The 21,270-nt window shown below is 42.1% G+C and overlaps 1 protein-coding gene across 1 annotated transcript in view; it reads left to right on the forward strand.

The window, feature by feature from the left end:
- Positions 1-478: 478 nt before the first annotated feature.
- The window catches only part of TBX15 (T-box transcription factor 15), a 90,479-nt gene continuing 69,687 nt past the window's right edge, over positions 479-21,270 (forward strand). The window contains exon 1 of the mRNA XM_066341187.1: positions 479-1,034. Within this exon, the coding sequence (XP_066197284.1) occupies positions 833-1,034 (202 nt within the window). The 5' untranslated portion in view covers positions 479-832. The remainder of the gene's footprint in view (positions 1,035-21,270) is intronic.

Below are 21,270 nucleotides of genomic sequence, written 5' to 3' on the forward strand. Positions count from 1 at the left end.
CACGGACACGCATCGTTTTGAAGTGAAATTTCTAGCCCCTCGAGACGTTGCTTCTGCTTCCACCAAACACCGATTCCGCCGGCAAGGGCAAGTAATGCATGGCATAAATGAAGTTTTAAAAACATCCCCTCATCCGGCACCGCTGGGTGGTAAAGCACCTCTCTGTCGGGTACTTTGCGTGGGGATTAGGCGGCAGCAGCTTTTGGGAAACCTGGGTGCGGCGGAGAGAAGTGCGGGAGTTGTTACCTCTCGGTGTTTAGAGTTATGGGTTTCCCACTTGCTCGCCGTTCTTCAAACAGTTAATTCTCCCGGCCGGTGTTCCAGGACTCAGATGGCCAAAATTCCTCTGCCTCAAGCCCGAGTCTCCCTCTCCTCCCTATTGGGTCGCAGCTTTTGGGTCTCTCCCGAGCTCTCCCTCCTATTGGCCGGGGACATTTTTTTTCTCCCTTTTTTTTTTTTTTTTTTTTTTTTTTCTTGACAGGCGCACGCAGCCTGCCTAACTCCTGGAGAAAAAAAAAAAATCCCAGAAGTTTGGATCAATCAGGGAGAGACAGAAGGAAAGGGGAGAAGAAAAAAAAAAAAAAAATCCAGCCTGCAGCCCCTCTGAGCAAGTGCTGGGACCTGGGCTGAGCACACCCTCCTGGCTCTGCCTGCGGAGTATCTGCAGCCTCATGTAGAGCCTTCAGGAGACTGAGGGCTGGTTCTTCTGGGGGTGCAGCTGGGGAGGGGTGGGGGGGGAGAAAGAGGCAAGAGGCTCTGTCTCTGGTCCCCGAGCTGTGTGCTCCCAGCCACTGGTCGCTCCTCTGCCCAAGGGTCCGGGCTGGGGGATAAGATGAGTGAGAGGCGAAGATCGGCGGTGGCCCTCAGCTCCCGAGCACACGCTTTCTCAGTAGAAGCCTTGATCGGGACAAATAAAAAAAGGAAACTGCGAGACTGGGAGGACAAGGGGCTGGATTTGTCCATGGAAAGCCTCAGCCCCAATGGCCAGCTGGGGGACAATGAAGACCCGACTCAGTGCCTGGACCTCAACCCCGGTTAGTGCGACTCCTTTCTCTCCGGGACCCCCCCACCCCTGCCCCGCTCCCTCCAGCCTCTCCCCCTGAGTCCTGCCGGGAGCTGCCCGCCGGGCAGCGCGTCCCGGAAAACATCTGAGACTGGGAGTACGGAAAAAAAGTAGCGGGAATTTTGCGGAGATTTCTTTTTGTTGTTTTTTTGCTTTGTGTTTTTGTTTGTTTTTAATTATTACTATTATTTATTTATTATTATTTCTTGTCTTTCCTTTTTTTTTCTTCTCTTTTTTTTTTTTTCTTTTTTTATTTTTTTTCTTTTCATTTTACGGGGACCTTCTCTTACTTACTCTTCCCGCCCCACATAGCTTCATGGTCTCCCGCAAGGGACGGCGTGCCCTCTCTGCTTCCTTTTCATTCCTCCCTCCTTCCACTCCTCGGCGCCTGTCGATCGCGATAGTCGTTTGCCGGGTGTCTCGGGACACGCGTTTCGTTTCCCCCCAGAGTTTCCCAAGCCCCGATCGTGGAGTTGCCTGGCGGGTCGGGGGCAAAGGAGTGGGGTGCGAGATGCACCCCTCTTCCTCGTTTCCGAGTCACCGGCCGCCGCCCGCGGAGACAGTGCCTCCCTAAGCGGAGGTTTTGGTGTAAGAGGAGGATATGGGCATCCAGGATCACCGCTGCTCCGGGGCGAGGGTCGCCGGCTCCTGGGAGCCATGGGGAACTCTCTGTATCCCCCCGCAGCTCGGGATCTTTCTCCCGGGATCGGACCGGGCTCCGGGCGGCGCGGCCTCGCTCCGCTGCCGGGACGGAGCGCACAAGCGGCGGCGGAGGCGGGGGGCCCGGAGGGGAACCTGCTCTCTCCGGAGGGAAAACGCTCCCGGCAGGGAAAAGGATCTCAGCGGGTAAGGGGCACTGCGAAGAGTCCAGCCCCGCTCCCGAGCCTGGCTCCTCCCGGAGCCGCGGCGTGTGGAGCGGCGCCGGGCCCGCGGCCTCAAGGCCGGCGGGACGGGCTCAGGGGAGAGGGAGCGCAACCCTTCCCTCGCGGTGCCTGTACTTTTAATTTTAATCTCTCATTTGTTTATTTTTATTTAAAAGGGATCCAGTAGCTCGCAGCTATCTTTTGGCTCAAGCCAAACCCTCGGTCTCCTCTTGTCCCCCTGGGCCCTTTCTCTCCGGCCTAAAAGGAGGGTTCCGCAGCCGCGGATCCGCGACGATCCCGAGGGTGAAAACGCGCTGGGCCTCGCTCCCCGAGCTGTCCCCGCGCCCTTCTCGCCGTCCCCACGGGGTCCCTTAACAAGGGACCGAGGGAGCGGCCCCGCTCTCGGTTAGAGTGTGGGGAGAAAGCGATTTTTAGGTGATTTCTCTCTGCTTTTAATGTTCGGATGGGGCAAAAAGGTCAAACGATTTCTCTGCGCAGCCCCTAAGAAAAAGGGCAGAAATATCCTCCACTCCTGCCAAGTCCATTACGCTGCACTTGGAACAGCAAACACCTTTTAAAATTTGTTTTTATTTATTTTGGGTGGCATTCCCTGAGCTATCGATTAGCGTAAGCTGCCCAAAACTCAGAGTAAAAAAACCCCTCAAACCAACAAAACAATACATAAACAAAAGAAGAGGGGAAAATATAAAGAATTTTAGATCGAAATATCAAAAATATTTGCGGTAAAAATATTTAAAATGTTTTTGAAGGGAGCTAAAGACCATGAATACCTCGTCCCTCTACGCCCTCAAGGAACCGCATTTCAATTTACTTTTAACAGCAGCAATTCCCCCCCCCCCCCCCCCCCCCGGTGCGGATCCTAAGGAGAAATAGGTAAAATCTGCTGCCGGGGTCGTCTCTCTCAGCGGAGGGATGGGCATAAAGGTGAGGGGACAGCAGCGATCAACCAGTCAAAAAATAGCCTACGGTTCCAGAGGCTTCTCCGTTCAAAAGAATAAATACAAAAATCCACTTTCTAGTAACAGAGTGTATCTGTGCATCAGGGTGTTTTTGTTTGTTTGTTTGGTGAGTTTTTATTTGTTTGTTTTGGGTTTTTTTAAAGAACAGTATCTCATAATTTTTTAGCCGCAATTGGATATATTTTTTGTACGGTCTAAAAGTTTAATTTGCCTATTTCTCTTGTGAATTCGAATTGGAAAATTGGAAAACTCTCTGTGGAGCCGATTGGAGAGAGGGAGAAAACGGCCGCTTATGCCTGAAACCTCAGAAAGTAAACGTGATGTTTTTCATAAAGCAAAGGAAATCAAGAACAGTTTGAGAAATCATTTTTAGTAGGTTGATAGACTTTAAATAAAGTCCGCGACTGTAATTTGCACAGTCACTTCATTAAACCTAATTCCTCCGCGGTGTACTTTTGCTGCTGGGTGAAAATTGATTAGCGGCTCTATAATGACCACCAAATTCCATCTTTACAAGACCTAATTAAGAACAAACTTTACACCTAACGTATTTTAAACTTGCCAAATCTCCAGCGATATAGGAAAAAAAAAAATTAGACAAGGGAATTTTTATAGCGTCCCAAAGGTTGAAGGCTCAAAGCCGCTGCCCCCGAGTAGGACGGGCTGTTCCTTGTGCTGGCGGTATTGCTGGTACGCGGGTGCTTGCGGAGAGGCCGCAAGTCGTACAGTACGCGCTGGGAAATTATATCTTGATTTTCGTGGGGTAACCTAAATAGGTCTAGCCCCCATTTATCGATCTTTTCCCCTAAATTGCCTGCATTTCAGCGCGGGAGGGTCTGAGAACCATTCAGTGCGGGGAGCTAAACGCCGCCACGAGTAGAGTAAGGCTTGGCTCTTCTTTCCCCAGCCTTTTTGCGGGCAGGCGGGTATGGAGATGGGGATTTGTCTCCCAGGCACGGGACACGTCCTCCGGCGGCGGTGAGCGGAGGAGGCGGCTGAGCGGCCCCGCTTCCGTCCCCGCGTCTGTGCGGATCTGTGCTGGACGTGTACAAACTGCAGCCTTCGGGAGTGCCTGGGAGGCAGAGCTACATGTTTCCCCGTTTTGGCGGAATCCCTGACCCCTTACGTGCCATCTTACAGCCGTGCCCAAACTCTTCGGTGACGATATTGGCGAGACGGAGTCTCCCCGAGAGACCTCCCCTCCCTCAGGGGCCGCATCTTCCCGGGAGAAGCGAGGTGGCAGGCTGGGAGGTGCCGGGTCGGGCTGTGGAGTGGGCAAAGGTGAGAAAAGCAAGCGGATAAATCCGAGTTATGTCTCAGCCATGAATTTTGTCTCCAGAGTTCATGTGCTTTTTTTTTTTTTTGCTTTTTTTTTTTTGCTTTTTTTTACGAGACTCATTTAAAAGGCGGATAAATCTGGATTTTAATCATGTGCGGGTTCAACTACGAAGTTGTGAAAAGCAATTTCGGGGTTACGGCGGCTCTCACATTCTCTCCCGCACCCCGTGGGCTCGGGAGCGCCGTGCGTGGGGCCGCGGCCGGGCCGGGGGAGGCTGAGCTGGCCCGGGGGCTCCGGGGAGCCTGTCCCGCCGCCCACGGCCGCGCTCCCGTGTCCTCCCCCGGCACTCAGTTCTCGCCGCCGACAGGCCAAAGGAGGAGGAGGAGGGTGGCGGGACGGCCCTCCGTCCCCTTGGCAGGTTCGGTTTCAGAGGGCAGCAAAACAATGGGCTCGGATGTCTTCTGGGTATTTATAGATTTAACCTGAGCAGCGGAAAGGTCACGGGGGCCCCAGGCGTTGCCTCCCTTGATGTATATATTGTTTACCGTCGCTTACGGCGGTGGCATTCGTCCGCCCGTCCCTTCGCCACCCCAAGGTAGGAGGGACAGACCGAGGCAGAGCCGAGCGCGATCCTTTCCTCGTCGAAAGTTTAAGACTTCTTTGAATATTTGGAGAAGGTGAGTGGAACGTGTCTCCGTGGACACGTTTGCCTTCACAAAAATACGGCTGCTCCTGCAGGCGGTCGGGGTCTCTTCACGGCGAGACGAGCACAGGCGCTTCAGAGGCAGAACAAAACGGTGCGGCCGCTAAATAGACAGACGTTTTTCGGCTTTGGGACCATCTTTTTTCTCGTGAAGAAACACACAAGCGATTTCGTAAACCAGTTTTACTGTCAGTGCAGTCTTTGTATCACACGTCCGTCCCGTCGGTTTTTTTGGTTGCATATATTAAGAGTGCACCTACCGGTTAAAAAAACTCCGAAACCACCCGAAACAAACACAGAACTCCCAAACAACAAATTAAACAAAAGAAAACAAGGCATTTTTCAGAGTTTAATTATTCATTCCTTGTGTTTATCTGAATCTACTCTGGCGAACATCTGGAAAGACAGAAAAATCCATGGCACACATTTTAAGACGCTCAATGTGTTTATTACAAATGCTTAACCGTGAGACTAAGACCCGAGAGTTTGACAAAGCCTTCGGTGGCTTACAAGAGTAAAATCTTCAGCTCTTTTAGAGCGACATGTTGTTCTCCTGTGTCTCCCGGGAGGTCGCATCGATGTCCTTCCCAACCCCTCTCCGCTGCTGGGCTCCTCCTGCTCCTCCTTGCCCACGGGCAACCCGCCTCCGCCGGCGGGGATGCGGGATCCACGCAGCCCGCCCACCCTCCGGAGAGGTAAAGAGATTTTAAGAGCAGGAGAAAATGCGATTGACCCATCTACTTCCTTTTATTTTTTAATTTTTTTTTAAATACCCTTACTTCTGAATACTTATATTGATGGAGTCCATTCTTTGGCTGTTAAACCCGGGAAAAGGGAGTGACTTAATTCGATTTCTCACTTCAGCTTTTGTTTGAGCGCTCGGCGGATGGGGCTAGGATTTCAAGCGCTGGCAGAGCAATTTTTCTCGTCTCTCTCCGGAGGTAGTACACCATCCTTTGCATCGTCCTCTGTATGAGGCTCTTAGGTGAGCAGTGCTCTGTGACAACCAGATGTAAGACAGAGTGTCAGCTTTGCCTTTGCCTTGGGACTGGGCGTTATTGACGAGAAGTCTTCCTAACGAATTTGTGTGTGACTGAGATTGTATAAATTAATTCCACCTGTTGGATCATCAGATTGCCTCTTTAAGACGGGATATGGAGCTCAGGTCCATCGGTCCCTTGTGTACATGATGGAAGGAAACACGAAAATCTGCCCCTCCTAATAACTCTGTTCCCCCCATAGTCCAGCAGCAGAGCTAATGCTCTCATCTTTCCCAGAGGAGACAATTGCAGGAGGCAGATGGAGTTGTCCAGATGAGAGCCAAGAGTGTCCGAGCCCTGTGGGGGCTCGGGAAAGGGTTGTCTTAGTCAAGTTCATGCAGCTCTGACCTTGGAGCCCCAGGAGACACAGAGCGAGAAGGAGTTGTTCCTGTGGTAATGTGCATCTTACTGAATTGGGGAACTCCTGATGCTGGCTTTGTGAAACTCCTCCTGCAGAGAGGTGAATTACTCACACTGTATTAGGAAGGCAGATAATAGAAAAATAGAGGCAAACCTTGAAGAACAGCAGAGCATAAGAAAAAGGGCAGTGTGTCAATCAATATCTTCCTTTCTTTTATATGTATTTTAAATCTGCCACATTTTTTACACAGGTTTATTCCATCTGCTGGTAAGGGGAAAGCTGCTGTTTCAAAAGATGTTTCTTGTCTTCGACAAGAACTTTGGGAGAATCCAAAAAGCTTCTGTTACAAGCAAAAGTCAAGTAATTCCTTACGAAGCATCAATCACTTCTCCCTTCTCCCAGTTGGGACTGAACACTTATATCAAATATCAGCCCAGCTAGCCTCTCCTCAGGCAGAAGTGTCCCGCTTTAACCGTATCTGTCTTTAAGCAAAACTGATGTTTTTTTCAGATGGAAAAGTTGAAAGATGCCTTCCGAGAGTGCTGCAAAAAAAAAAAAAAAAAAAAAAAAAAAAGAGCATTTACATTGTTTTACAACACAGTCAGTGCCATTTGAGTCACTTCTATTCTCACAGATCACTGTTCCTATTGTAATCCGTTGGATTCTGGAATGAACCTTTGCTTGCAGTCTCAGGTCTTCAAAGACCAAAATTTTTTTTTTTCCCCCCAAGGTTTCTTTTTCCTGACTTCTGATCTAGATTAATAAGGTTACAATAGTTTAAATAATGCACCAAAACCAGTCTGAGAGTATTGAGAAATTTTCTGAATATATTGAGCATCAGATGGCATTTACATGGTCTTTTTTGTAAAAGTAGTAAAATCTGTTCACATGTGATTTAAATCACCTCAAGTGTTCATTTTGAGACCTATAGCTTATATTGGTGACATAAAATCAAATTCAGCGAAGAGAACTTAAATTTTCTAAACTTGACTATGTTTCAGAGATCGACAGGGTTTCCCAGAGAGCCTGAGCATGCCCATTGATGGAGTTACAGGGTTTTGTGCTAACTCTTAGTTCTCTGACATCCTCTTAAATAGTGCAATTACTTGGCAGTAAAGGGATGGCGCCTTCTGTTTAAATCCTGCCAGAACAGGCATCGTGGGTATTCACAGGTATGGGCAGTGCCTGTCAGCCTGGGAGCTGTGTGGCTCCTTTGGGAAGAGGAGAAGTGGGCACCTGGCTGTAGGGAAAACGCAGCCAAGTGGTGTCTTCACAGTTTTTCAGTTCCTAAACCTGTCCAGGGCACCCTTGCATAGCAGGACATTTGAAGATTTTGCTTCTATAGCTTTTTATTCAAACTACAGTTTCCTCAGATAAACAGTACTGTGCAGCAATGCTGAGACGGTATTTTTTCAGAGGGGAAAAACCCCAAAGCTGTAGCTTTCTGCTGCTTATTTCCAATATTGTTGAAAACAGGCTACAATTGCAACATTTACACCTGTGAAACATCTGCTGTCTCAAAATACAACCCCATTGCATTTCCTGTGTTAAAAGCTGTAGTGTGCTCACATGAGAAGTTCTAGGGTGAGATAACATAGCAGTATGGTAAAATTAAATTGAAATGTCTTTGAAAGAAGGTTGAGGATTTTTGAAACTGAGTAGAAATGAGTGCCAACTGAAATTCTAGTAGCAATTTGCATCCTGGGGGCATCTTTTAATTGCATATTCTTCAAGGTCTGAAAACAATGAATCAGTAAATCAACCCCAGAAGTGATTAAAAGCACTTGTTACAATAATATTTACAATAATATTTTCATATACCATTTTCTAAACAGAGCTATTGATCTCAGAGTATTGTGTGGATGGTGAAAGGGAGTTCTGAGTCAGAGCCCTGTGACAGTGGGCTGGCCACTGTTTGCTGTGTGTTTGCAAATGCAGCCTCTCAGCTGTTGGGGGGAAGGATTCACCTAGCGAGTGGCTTAGGCCAGCACATACTGATTCACAGCAACGGAGGAAGTCAGAGGAGGAGGTTAATTTTGGGATCCAGCAGAAAAAAAAAAAAAATAGTGAAGGTAACGAGGATTCACTTAGATTTAACTTAGTAAATGCTTAAAAATTATTTTATGGAGAATTAGGAGAACTTAGGGTTTTCCTAATTTTTAAGTCTTTAAGTATTTATTTTTGTATCATCAAACTACCTAATGCTTTTAAGTTGTGCAACCATTTTAGAAATAGATCTCAAGCCTCCTTGTTTCAATTAATTTAAAAGTGGTTTTAAAATAGATCATAGAATGAATTAGCAAATTAAGAATAAGGCATTTTTATTTATATACTACTCAAGTCAAGAATTTGGACACTAAAAACTGCTTCTCATTTTTTCTTTTTCTAAAGTTAAAGCTACTTGGAAAACACTGCAGGGTTTAACAAAGTTTTCCTTTCTTCTAAGCTGGATTTTCTTGGGTAATTTTATAAATATATATATATAATTAGAAAATAAGTTCAGCTAAACTCCTGCATGATAGTCCCTGTCATAGTGGATGGCTTCACTTCACTGCCACTGCACCTGTTCATTCTTCTCAAGGCTTTTGCTTTTTGGGAAAGAAATCTTCCAGTATTGTTAAATGGACATTTCCAACTATGTCCACATGTGTAGCTCTTGGAAAGGAGCTTGGGAAGAAATTATAGCAAACCACCTTCGAAAGAACCAATTTAGAGTTTCTAAAGAGTACTTAACCAACTGGTTAAAGGCTGACACAAATCATATTAATAATCAGCACATTTATATAAATGCAGCCACAGCAAAAATTGTTTTAAAATCAGTGGGCCAGGGCACACAGAATAGTTATGAATGACTTACAGTTCTTTGACTTCACGCGGGGGCTGGACGCACTCTTGGTTAGCACTGACATTTTTCCATGACCAATGAATTAACAAACCCGAGCTTCAGCTTTTAGGAGCTTCAGGAAATAGAGAACTCCCTGATCAGAAATCTCCCCCAAAACCAAGGAGAAAATTGAAGATATTTAAGTGTCTTTGCTTTTAGTAAGAGCGAAGAACTGTGCATCATAGACTTCTTAAGAAGCTACATTAATAATAACGATATCCCTAAATAAGCTATCAGAAGTGCTGCTTGCTCATGATATCAGCATCTCTGTGGATGCCTATGCAGAGAAAGTAATTCCAATGAGAGCATGTTATAACATTTAGAAATGTATGGTACATATGATGTGTAGGGTTAGGGAGGCTTTAAAAATAGGTTCTTCGTGGTTTACCCCTGAAATGCTTGTAGATCAGTTCTGTAAGTCTGAGTTTAGGGAGGAAGGAGGAAGCTTGGGAATAGATGGAGATTCACTTTTTTTTTTTTTTTTTTTTTTTTTTTTAACCTAATCACCACGCTGGATTTTCCTCAATCCTGCTCTGAGGATCCTATTGAAAGGTCAATTATTAAATGTTCATAGGTGTTATTGTAAACACACTTAATGACTTTTACAAGAATCACTTTCCTTGATGAGGTAATTATCCCCGTTCTGCCCTGTCAGCACCCTCTTTCGGCTTCGCACAGAAAAAATGCAAATGAATTTTAATTGTGCTTTAAGCAGCCCTTCTCACCAGGGTGAAAAAACTGTGGAAGACCTGTTGAGTATTTCCTTATACCCTCTCAGACTTAATGACTTTTTAAAAAGCAATCTTCAGCCTTCCAGTTGTGCTGGACTCTGCTGCTGCCTAAACTTGTAGTTAAATACCATGCAGGAATTGGGACTGGCAATGCTAAATTTTTAGTTGATGTATCCTAGCGTGAAGGCTGTGTGGAAGCACTGCTAAAGGAGGGCCTGATTCTTTGATATGCCAAGTATCTGCCCTTCAAAGCACTATACGGTGCTGATTTTCACGGGTGCAACTTCTGTGACCTTATTTTCAGCGGTGTTAAGAATGTGTAATCGCCATGGAGATCTTAACCTCTCCCTTGATTTCTGCTCTGAGATACCCTAAACAGGCTGCGAGAACTAGAAAGCGACTCCTCCTCAGCACAACAGTCAGGACTGGAATAATTTTGGGGGGCTTTCTTTTTCTTCTGCTTCAATACCATGTCAGTCTGTAGAAGTCGAATGATCATGACAGTGGCGTTAATACCTGGGTGATCATGTTATGCTATAGCTGGACCATATTTCCTCTTCAGATTTAGTGCAAGTGCCTGATATGTATGAAAGCAACCAAGCTAGATCAGATGCAGGTTTCTGGATTGTGCCTGTCTTTGCAATTTCTAAGTGCTCCTGCCATTTAATTGTGTCATACAATAATACAGTGCTCCATAGAAGGCAATGAGGCTGTTATTTTTACACTGAGAAGTGGTTTTTTTTTTCCTCATAAAACTTAATCTTTTTATGCCAGAAGATTGTAGCAAGCTATGAAAATACAGAATTCAGCCCATGATTCTGGGTGCTTAATGGTTTTTATTTTGCTCTGGATTTAAAAAGATAAATAGAAGATTTATTATCGTAGGATTTGGGAGTTTCCTGTGCCAGGCTCCTTGGAGCAAATTAAAAAAAAAAAAGTCCTCATTTACCATCAAACAAGCCTAGCAAAGTCTCCATGTGCCTAGTGGCAAGGCAGGCACATTATTCACCTCAGTGCTTGGGAGTGTTAGCCACATAAACTGGAACATCACAGTGCTGCTGTGCAGGTCCCACACTGCCCCATTAGAGATTCCTTGGATTATTCTGTACAGTGTAATTCTGTTTACTCTATAACTCAGGAAATTGTGCCTGAGCTGGGGAAAGGGAGGGCAGCTGTGGAAATGCCTAGCAGTGTGCCGTTACAGAAATGGACAATAATTAATAGCTTTTGTGAAAATATAGCCGTATAATGCAACTTCAGGAATAAAAAAAAGCCACCTCAGTCTGCTTCTCAGAATGAAAGATTCGATTGTGAATTGTCTGGTTATTAAGAGCATTTCAGGACTGTTTGCTCAAGTTACATTAAGGTGCTGAGCATCATTTATCCAGGCTAATGCTGGAATAATTGATTTAGAAAAAAATGAAAAGAGGTTGGATTGAGTACATATAGGGCATATAAGAAAGTAATCTATTATGGTTACAGCCTTCCACAGAAAAGCAGTTCTGCCCCAAAGCGGAATGAAAAATGTCTGGGGCATTTTTTGTCCCTGTTCTGTTGCAGTGTCAGATGCCCTGCTCCTGGTTGAGCTCTCAGACACCCACAGGGACTGGAGAATCCACAGGCTTCTGTAGGTGCTGACTTGTCCTTGGGCTGAGAAATGGTAGCAAAATAGCAAATCAAAAATAATAGTACTGTAGCTTAGCCGGATGAGAACTGGGTGTCTGAGGGGCTGGGACACTTGGCTGGGACAAGGGACACGATACACCAGGGAATGACCCGAGTCACCGTTGTGTCCATATTGAGTCACAGGTGAACATTATCCTCTTTGAATGAAATGATGGTGAAATCAGGAAGAGATGAGTAAATAGTGACAAAGGAGTAGAAAACCAGAAAACTGATAGAAAACCAGAGCAAGGGATCACTGTTGGGAAGGAAGAGGAGAATGAGGTGGGAAAGGGAGCAGTTCAGGGCTCCATTTCCTACCCACCAGCTGCTCTCAGCATGAGAAGAAATTAGAAACTATTTTCAGACTTTCTCCCTGCATCTGGGTACCTTCCTGTGTTGTTTTTATTTTTTTTCCAGAATAATGAATAGCATGGTTCCTATACATGAAATATATTATTCAAGATGGTTTCTGAAGACAACTTAGAACGCTATATGAGTAAATGTAATAATTTGGTGTAGTTCAGATATGTAAGGGACAGGAAAGGGAAGATCTCTCTATTAAGCAGAAGCTTTCATGAAAAAGAGCAGGGTTTCTTCCCATGGTCTTTGTTCTCCATGGTTTAATGCAAAAAAAGTTAGGAATTTCAGGAAAAATTAAAAAGACTCTTCTAGGAGGAATGTTTTCTCTTATAGCCAGCTCCACAGGGTTTTTTCAAATAATATTTAAAATCCTGTTTGAAACTTTTGCTACTTTGTTCAGGTCTTTGGCCTTTTAATGATCAATAGCTGTTATACATGGAGCTCAGTCTTTGGATTTTCATTGAATATAGACATCATATATTTCAGTGGTTCATAGTATTAACATTTAAATTATCAGTATAGAGAAGTTTTTTATGTGCCAGAAAGGTTATGTTAGACATCATTGCAGTGAGTGAAGTTATTTATTCTATAGTATACCTAGAGGCAATTTCTAATTGCTAATTAAATTACTTATAGCACATTTCTGGTTGTTAATTATGACAGATGATAATTAAACCAAATTTATACTAATCAAGTACTTCAGATAATTTAGTCTTCCCCTTCTACTTAAAATTTGTACTTGTTATATTGTTTATTTGTGTGTTTTTCCTGGGGGCATGGCTGGAAGGAAGTGGCACCAGCTTTTCTGCGCCCCAATGGAAGTTTTTTGAAATGCCGTTCTGGCTAGGACCCCCGAACTTAAATGAAGAATTATAAATAGTAGCAGTGGTTTCTTGTTGCAATTACTTGCAGTTGAATGAGAATATGTGTTTGTGAACTGACTCTCAACCATTTTATTTGTGAATATTCAAAGAATTACTGAGTATTCATGAGGATGCTTGAACAGTTATTAATTAAAATATAAATAATTATGTGTCAGGTAGTTGCTATTTGCTGCACCATTTGCAATGATGTTTGCTGTGCAGACAAATGGGAAAGAAAAGCTCATTATTATGGTCAGCTAATGAAGTGAATACTATTTATTTTGCATTTTTTACCTGAAAATTAAGCATTTCCTTTTTAGTCTTCTAACCCCCTCCACCTCCCAATTTATGCTTCCTTCTCTTTCTTTATTCCACATTCACAGCTGTATTATTTTTGACCTGTCTGAGTCGTGGCTTTTCTCCTGTAAGTCAGGGTGTTTGTCCAGCTCTGTTTCTAAAGCAGGAGGTGATTCATTGTTAGCACTTGAGCTGCTGCACGTACTTTGACTGGTGACTCCTGGTGACAGCCCAGTGCTGTCCCTTGCTCACATGTAACAGCTCAGCAGAGCACCAGTTCACATCCAGGGCCTCAGGACATTGCAGCTGCACTAAGAGTAATATTTTGAAGGTGTTGCTGGTCAGTCACTCTCCTTTAATAAGAGTCACACCAACTCTTTACACTGTGGTTGGCTCAAATTTTCCCCATGTATTCACTAAGATGTGATCTTCTTTGCATACGCCAGAATTGCCTCTTTGAGCACAGCAGGTCAAATGCTCTTAACTCTTCCCTGATATCTCTGTCATAAGGGCACTTCAATCAGGATTTATCATTATTTTACTTGTGGTCTGATTTTAATGTAATTTAATAATAAATTTGAAAGGACGGTCAGTGAGATTTGAGTAGGAAATCAAATCTCAGTGCAGGGTAAAACCTAAATGAAGAATGAACAAATAATAAAAGAAAAATTTTGTGAAATAGAACAGAGGTCTTGAGATTTCAATTTTTTTTTAGTGCACAATGAGTTACAGGTGAGATATCCATTTATAAAGGGATGTTATGTGGAAAAAAACCTCAGTAATTCCTTAACTATGCTTCCTCTTTGTCTAAGATATTGTGAAAAACTCCCTTTACTCTTGTAATCTTAACAATAAACAAGGGAATAGAAAGCAGTGATTTCTCCTTTGTGAAGGCAGAGGAATCTGAAGCTGGAGGCCTAGTTTGCAGTTTGTAGAGCAATTAAACATATCAGGATTTCCAGTTCAAATTGTTGGCTCAAAATGCATCCTGACTTAAAAAGGAAAGAAGAGGAATAGGTTCCTTGCACAAGGGATTTACCAAACTGGAGATCTTTCGTTTTCATTTTCTTCAATTACATTTTGTCTACCCTGATAAAAAGGTCACTTTTTAAAAATGAGGACATGAATTTCAGAAGTTATTATAAAATATTTGTTAATTTGTTTGCTTTTCTTCAGAAGAGTCTTTAGATACTTATTTGGGGCCAAATTCAGCAAGCAACTGAGAACTCGAGCCCATCCATTTCCTGCATTTAAACGAAAGCATAACAGTGATGATGACTTATACTTTCATATTCCCCATTTTTAGTGAATGTCATTCTTCCTCTCTTTTGTTCTAGGATTTTTTTTTAAGAACTGAAGATTTTTTTTTTCTTCACTGAAGATATTCTTGCTACTATTACCAACTCAGAAAAAGTGACTATTTAACGTTGGACAGAGTTTGAGTCCCATTTTACTTGCTTTATACTTTCTCCACATCATGTGCATGCATAAGTCTCTTCATCTCCAGATAGATCTATAATATGTACACATATATATAATATATAATCTAAATTATTGTTTTATATAGATATAAATGATGTATTCTATATAACACTAATATTTTTGATTTTTTTAATATGGTATAGGAATAATCTGTGGTGTTTTGATATGATATAGGAATAATCTGTAGTATAATCTTTTTCCAGGGACATTAAAATGCTGTATTTAAACATTTAACATATCTTAGGTATTTTGGAAATACCATCCTTCTCCATTCCCATTTTGCACTTACTTTTTTTTATGGCAACAAGTGTTAGATCGTAGTGTTACATTTGAGGGCTAAAAATCAGAGAATTGTGCCAGATAATTTGCAAGATAATATATGCATTAATTATAAATCTCTGATTTGCAAAAGAGGTTTCATGCATTTGGTAGTGAAAATCACTTTAATTTTGCAATGGAATTTTCCCACACATTTTTGCATAGAGCAGCAAAAAAAGGCCTTGCTTTTTTAGTGGGACAAGCGTTGTTTTAAATATAGATTTGTTCAATTAAGTTTGCAGCAAGTAGGTAATGTTCAGAACCTGAAGGTAGAACTGGCTGCTGTCTTTGGTGATAATCACTCAACAAGAGCATTCCCCTTTTTCCAGCAGATATATTTGTGGCAGCATGGATTTCCCTCCAGGCAGAAGTGGATGTGAAATCTTCTTTTAAAGGGCAATTCAAAAAATTCCCTGTGTTAAACAGAAGTGCAAAAAACTCTTCTAATGAAAGACAGATTGCAAGCGTTTGCCTACGATTATCACTCTGCAAAACTGAAGCAGAGCAGCCGAAATTCCTGCATCATTTACATCCCATGAGCAAGGCAAAAGGCAAAAGCTGGAGGGAAAATATTTGATAATGGGCAAGCAAACAGCTGTGAGGAAGAGAAAGCTGCACTTTCAGTCACTGAATGTCTTGGCAAAAGAAAACATTAGTTTAGCCAATGCCAAACAGCAAACCCTGGGCTGTGCCATGTCATAAATCCTTAAAGGGACACTCTCTTCTTGGATTTAGAAAAAAGATCAGTTCTGATGTCCTCCAGTTTTTTCTGCTTTTAAGTATTCTGTCTGTCACTTGAAAGTGTATAAAACTTTAATTTCTGTTCATAGGATCTTTCCCTTTTTTATGTTTGCAAAGGTGGTTTCTGTTAGGCTGTTTCCTCCTCGCTATCTGAGGCCCCGATCCTGCCAAAATGTATTCATGTCCTTTATTGCAGTTGGTCTCCCATCCAAATCCCTCCCAGCAGGAAAGGTGAGCTCACACTTATGTGTTTGTAGGAGCAGCGCCTAATTGTAGGGGAAATGGAAACTGCACAAAGTTTTGTCTGTGGCACAAAATAAACAATAGAGACTATGGAGTAAGTGTATTTCTTTAAGTCTTCAATTATAGACGTGCTAGATGTGATGTGTAACTTTAGTAAGGGACAGTCCTTTCAGAGAGAGATGTAATATTTCATCTTACAAGTATATGGATTTAAACAGAAAAATCTATGAAAATAGTGTATATTGAAATTATTTCAGTTGTGAGGTGAGGAATCAAGTTCTTTATTTTCATCTTATATTTTCATTTCAATGTAAAACTGTCAAGTCCTTTTGTTGCTTGCCATGGAACTCCAGTGGGACTTTGATTTTATTTCCCTCATGTATGATCTTGTTTTGCACATTTAGCAGTTCTGATGTTGGAACTTTAGGTAAATCCATTCAGAAATTGCAGTATTTATCAAATCACCTTGTATGGTGTCAACAGAAGACAGAATGTTGAACAAAATTAAATTGTGGCTCCTTATAAGCCCTTATTCAGAAAAATAGTCTCACTGAAGCCACTGGCAGCTGCAAAATACGTCAATTTAGGCATTTACTTGAACCTAAGAGCCTAAACTGCACAAGAAAATGTGTGGGGAGTGGTGGGGAAAGAAAAGTGTGCTTAAATTATTTACATGTCTTCAAAGGTATATCAAGTTTTAAAGCATGGTGTTGGCATGCATGACCATGATTGAAAAATCCAGCCTGGCCATAACAGGGTACCTTTACCTTGTGCTCGAGGTGGCTGTGCTGACTACAAACCTGCTGGCCTCTAACAGAGCTTGGTAAAGCTGCTGCACAAATATCTGTCACACCCAACAAGAAGAATGGGAATCATAGAGCACTGAGCTGTTAGGTGAGAAATTATCTTTCTCTCTTTCTTTTTTTCTGGCTGACAACCTGTGGAAAAAGTGGGGCGAAGGTGTTTTGGTATTACTCAGTTTTTGGACTTCAGATGCAGGAAAGTTATGTAGAAGAGAGGTAATCTTTATTTCTTCTTCTGTCTTCTTGCACACTGGTGCAGCAATTTTACTGAAAGTTGTTTGCAGAGCACAGGCAAGATGGCATTATTTAGATCTTGTAAAACAAAATATGAACAAACACATACCAGCACTTCAGGATGATTTTAAAAGCATTTTCCACCCCAAAAGCCTAGTTTTGCTCTTCCTCTGGGCTCCTGAAGACTTTTAGATGGTATTTCTCTGAAAGGAGCAAGCCTCTTGCAAGCAGCTGGAGAGATGATTTGCATCATGTTCTGATGTCATCAGAAATGTTAGTTCTTCCTGTCCCTTCCCCAATGACTGTATCCTGTTGTTTACCAACATTTTCAGCTCCCCATACATTTCCCTGAATATCTCACAGCATCCCAGGTGCAGGCAAACATTTTCTCCATCTGGCTCCTCCTGTCTGTTCTCCTGGGCTCAGCACACAGAGCAAGTAGTCAAGAAGCCTCTTCAGTGAAGGTGCTAATTTGTTTTTGATTTTCACAAAATGTGTAGAATTGTAATTCATTTTACAATTGAATTGTCCTCTCTGCTGTCCTTCTGTCAAAGTTGTTAGAAGCTGACTAGTGAGTCAGTTTGGATCAGTGGCTGAGAATCTTAAGGGGAAAAGGAAAATTTACCAACTGGTGGCCTTCTGTGAGCCTAAATTCCTAAGAAATACAGCTAAAATGTTTAATATGTAGACAGGTAATCTGTCTCCTTATTTTACAACTCAATGTTCAAAAGTGATGTTTTAGGCTAGAGTTATTTTATGTACTTATGAAAAGATGATGAAAAAAGATTTCCATACTTTTACACAATTTTTGTCATTTGTATAGCTTCATTCTTCAACTTTCAGATCTGAGTGCCACTTCAGGAAACAAACCCAACTGCATAAAGCTCATGCACGTGCTGTTAAGAGGTGCTGATTCTCTGTGTCCCTTTGCTCCTCACATAGGTCTTTTAAATAACATTTCGTCTTCTTTCTCAAAATACGTATAAGGAGGTAGCTAATAAAAATCAGCATGTCACCATTAGCAAACAAATTACAACCTGAAGGTATAAATGGAACATCAAAAACTGCTGGTTTAGAGATTGCAGATTCACACAGACATCCATAGGGTGGTTTGTGGTGTTTGGCATCTTGGTTTAAAGGATGTTGCACTTCATTTTTGCAGGAGATTTGAGTTGCTGCACATTTAACTCATGTACTTTAACATTACTTTAATTCTGACTATGGCAAACTATCCAGGAGCATTTAATTGCTGTGCCTCAGCTACTGCCCCTTTTCTTGGGCTGGTTTAGAAGCCTTGACAACTCAGAATGAAATGTTACTCCTTAATTGGTAAATGGTAACATCTTTCAATTATAATTATAACACAATTAACCTTTCGTAATTTTTTAAAATGGTTTGACATAAATAGTTACACCCTCTAAGTAAAGATTTGCCTGTTAGGGAACCCAGATTAAGAACTCATTTACCACATAAGACTAACTAAAACCCCATATTAAGAGTTCAGTATAGTTGGTTGGCTCTTGTGTGGAACACTGGATATGAATTTCATCAGAATATTTATAGATACAACATTCCTTCTTTGTATCACCATCTGCTCACCACCTCTGATTCTCTAGCTGAGCTTCAGGGCCTGTACCAATGTCAGCGGAAGCTTTAAAATCTGCCATTAAAATAGAAACAACAGCAGAGATCTGCTGTTAAAATAATAGCAACAACATCCCTCTGTGGGATGCTGGGGAACACACAACTATGGGCAGGCCTGATCCAGCATTCCTTTCCTGCCCAGGGAGCTCTTTTTGGGGGGTAAAAATAAGAAAAGAAAGAATGCACAGGCTGAGTCCGTTTGTGTACAGATAGATGGAAATGTGGAACTACTTTCTCCCATTGTCCTTTGAGCTGAACACTGGGGAGAGATTGGAACAATGCATGGAAATGTCATGGAGGGAATGTAAAGAGATGCTCAGCAGATGAATTCAATATAAACATAGCTAAAACCACTGATAAAGTTAATTTATACATTTTCCAAATGACTCTCCATGTAATTGTGTCTAGGCCAGCTTCTAATCATATTACAGTTAATGGCAGCAGGATTAAAATTAATAGAAACAGTGCTTATACTGGATTGTAGTGGGACAGAACATAGGAGTTGTGTATGAAACACCCTGAAAACACACACAAGTAGAGCTGTGAGCAAGAAAATAACATGTGAAAATTAAAATAATGAATAAATGTTAGCTTTTCTGTCTGGCAAATTTTTAGTTGATTGTAAGGGAAAACCACTGAGCAGCATCATCTGGTTTGGCCCATGAGTTGTTTCTTTTTCTTCAAGGAGTGTAAGTGGCCATGGTATGGTTGAGACATATTCCTGGAGTGCATCTCAGAAGACACACACGTCTAATGAATTCACATCATGTTCATCAGCACAACTTCTCAGCCCATCTTCATGTGTTATATACCAGCAGAACTTCAGACACAGTGTAATTCCTGACAGGAAAATAGTATTGTGGTGGCTAGTACAAAAGAAAAAGATGATTGCAGTGATCAGTAGTATATCTTGAGAGGCTTTACTTTCCAGATTTTGATGCTGCTTTGATAAAAAAGTAGTCTGAAATATAACATAATGAGCTTGTCCTAAGAGAGAAACTAAGGCTTTAAAAATTAACTTTTTCAACAGAAGAATAATTTAGGACTAATGAGTAAAGCTAACCATAACAAAAGGATAAAAAAAAAGGACAAATCTTCAAGACAGAAATTGCCTTTGGATGATTTCTTATCCACAAAAAAAGAATGTGAGGAGCATTTTTAATGAATGTTAACAGTGTAAAAAATCAGTGGGGTGTTTTAGGTGCTTGGAGTGAGATAGGACAAAGTGCAACAAAACCTCTGAATTCTCATCCTTCACTAAACAAAATTACAGTAGTTAATTGACATATAGAAGGAGGTTTGCTGATTTTGATGCAATTACCTGCTGAAGAGCTAGACAGAAAAATAATTCTGTGTTTTGTGGTGCAATCACTGAGAAATGTATCACTCACTGGAGGAAGCATGAGGGAAGCAGTCTGGAGGACCGTCACCGCTACAAGTATCAGCAGAAGGTCAATGAAATGACTGTGCTCAATATATTAGTGAGAATTGATAACTCATCAGAACAGCAACATTGTTAAAAGTAAAGTGTTTGATCTCTAAAATACTCAAGATCCTGGTCAGCTATTGCAGGGTACAAATAGACACTTGCAGTTTCATGGCCCAGGAAAAATATACATAGAAGTAATTAACAACTAACACAAAATGACAGCATGATAAACAATCAGTTAATGTTTCAACAATGTTGAAGTGTAGTGGGAATACATTCTTTGTACACAAATTAATTTCCTCTTATACAGTGTAGGATTTTTTTGTCTTGCTTCCCTTGTGCATTCAGAGAGTGCTGTTGGTTAAGTGGAACGGAAGATGAAGGTGTAAAGTGCCTGTGTCTCTGAGGTCTCTGTGTCAGGGGGAGAAGATTGCTGCATTTTGTTTTAATCTAAACTGTGTGAGTCTGTTGGCAAGACTGTGGAAATGAACAGGAGACCAAAACAGGAGGGCAAAATAAGAGATCTCCATGAGATAAGGGAACCCAATTTATTATTTTTAATGACAGGCATATGGAAGAGACACGTATACCACAGTAGTAACAAGAAACAGCCTACCATTTAATAACAGGAGAAGATAGCATTTATTTTTATGGCAGGTCAAGAGCCCAATCCACAAAACAGATGAAACTTTGCTTTCATGAGCTCAGCAGGCCAAACCCACACCATGCGAGCCACGACTGCAGTTGGACTGGCCTTTGAAGTTAGCTGTATCTGCCTTTGCAGTATTAGGCACATGAAGCCCTGGAACGTTACAGGACAAAACCTTTAAAAAAGCATAAAGGGGAAAAAAAAGTCAAAATCCACATTCTTGTGGGTATAAATCAGTTCCAGTGGCCTGAGTGAATTTTCCCTTGTTGATACTATGTGAGGCCAACCCAGCTAGTCAGAAGGATGAATACAGTAGCCAACTGGAGAGAGCTCCAATGAGATAAGTGTTATCTGTGCAATCTGAGATAAATTCATTTTATTTTTGTTCAATAAAGGTAAGAGCTGTGAAGTGCAAACCATGCAGAGGTCAGATTGGTCTGCCTTTGCTATGTGCCAGTGACTGCAAGTCAGTAATCTACAAGAGCCTGAGGCATGGGCTCAAGGCTTGAATTTGATCTCACACATCCAGCCTTTTATTTCCTTGGTCTTTTAAGACACTGTAGGGTTTCCCCTGGTCACTCTGGGTTTTGCAGGGAAGCAAACTGGGATGGAAAGTGTAAAGGAAAGTCTCTGGCTAG

This window comes from Sylvia atricapilla, chromosome 2, assembly GCF_009819655.1.
Source record: "Sylvia atricapilla isolate bSylAtr1 chromosome 2, bSylAtr1.pri, whole genome shotgun sequence".
NCBI classification, from domain to species: Eukaryota; Metazoa; Chordata; class Aves; order Passeriformes; family Sylviidae; genus Sylvia; species Sylvia atricapilla.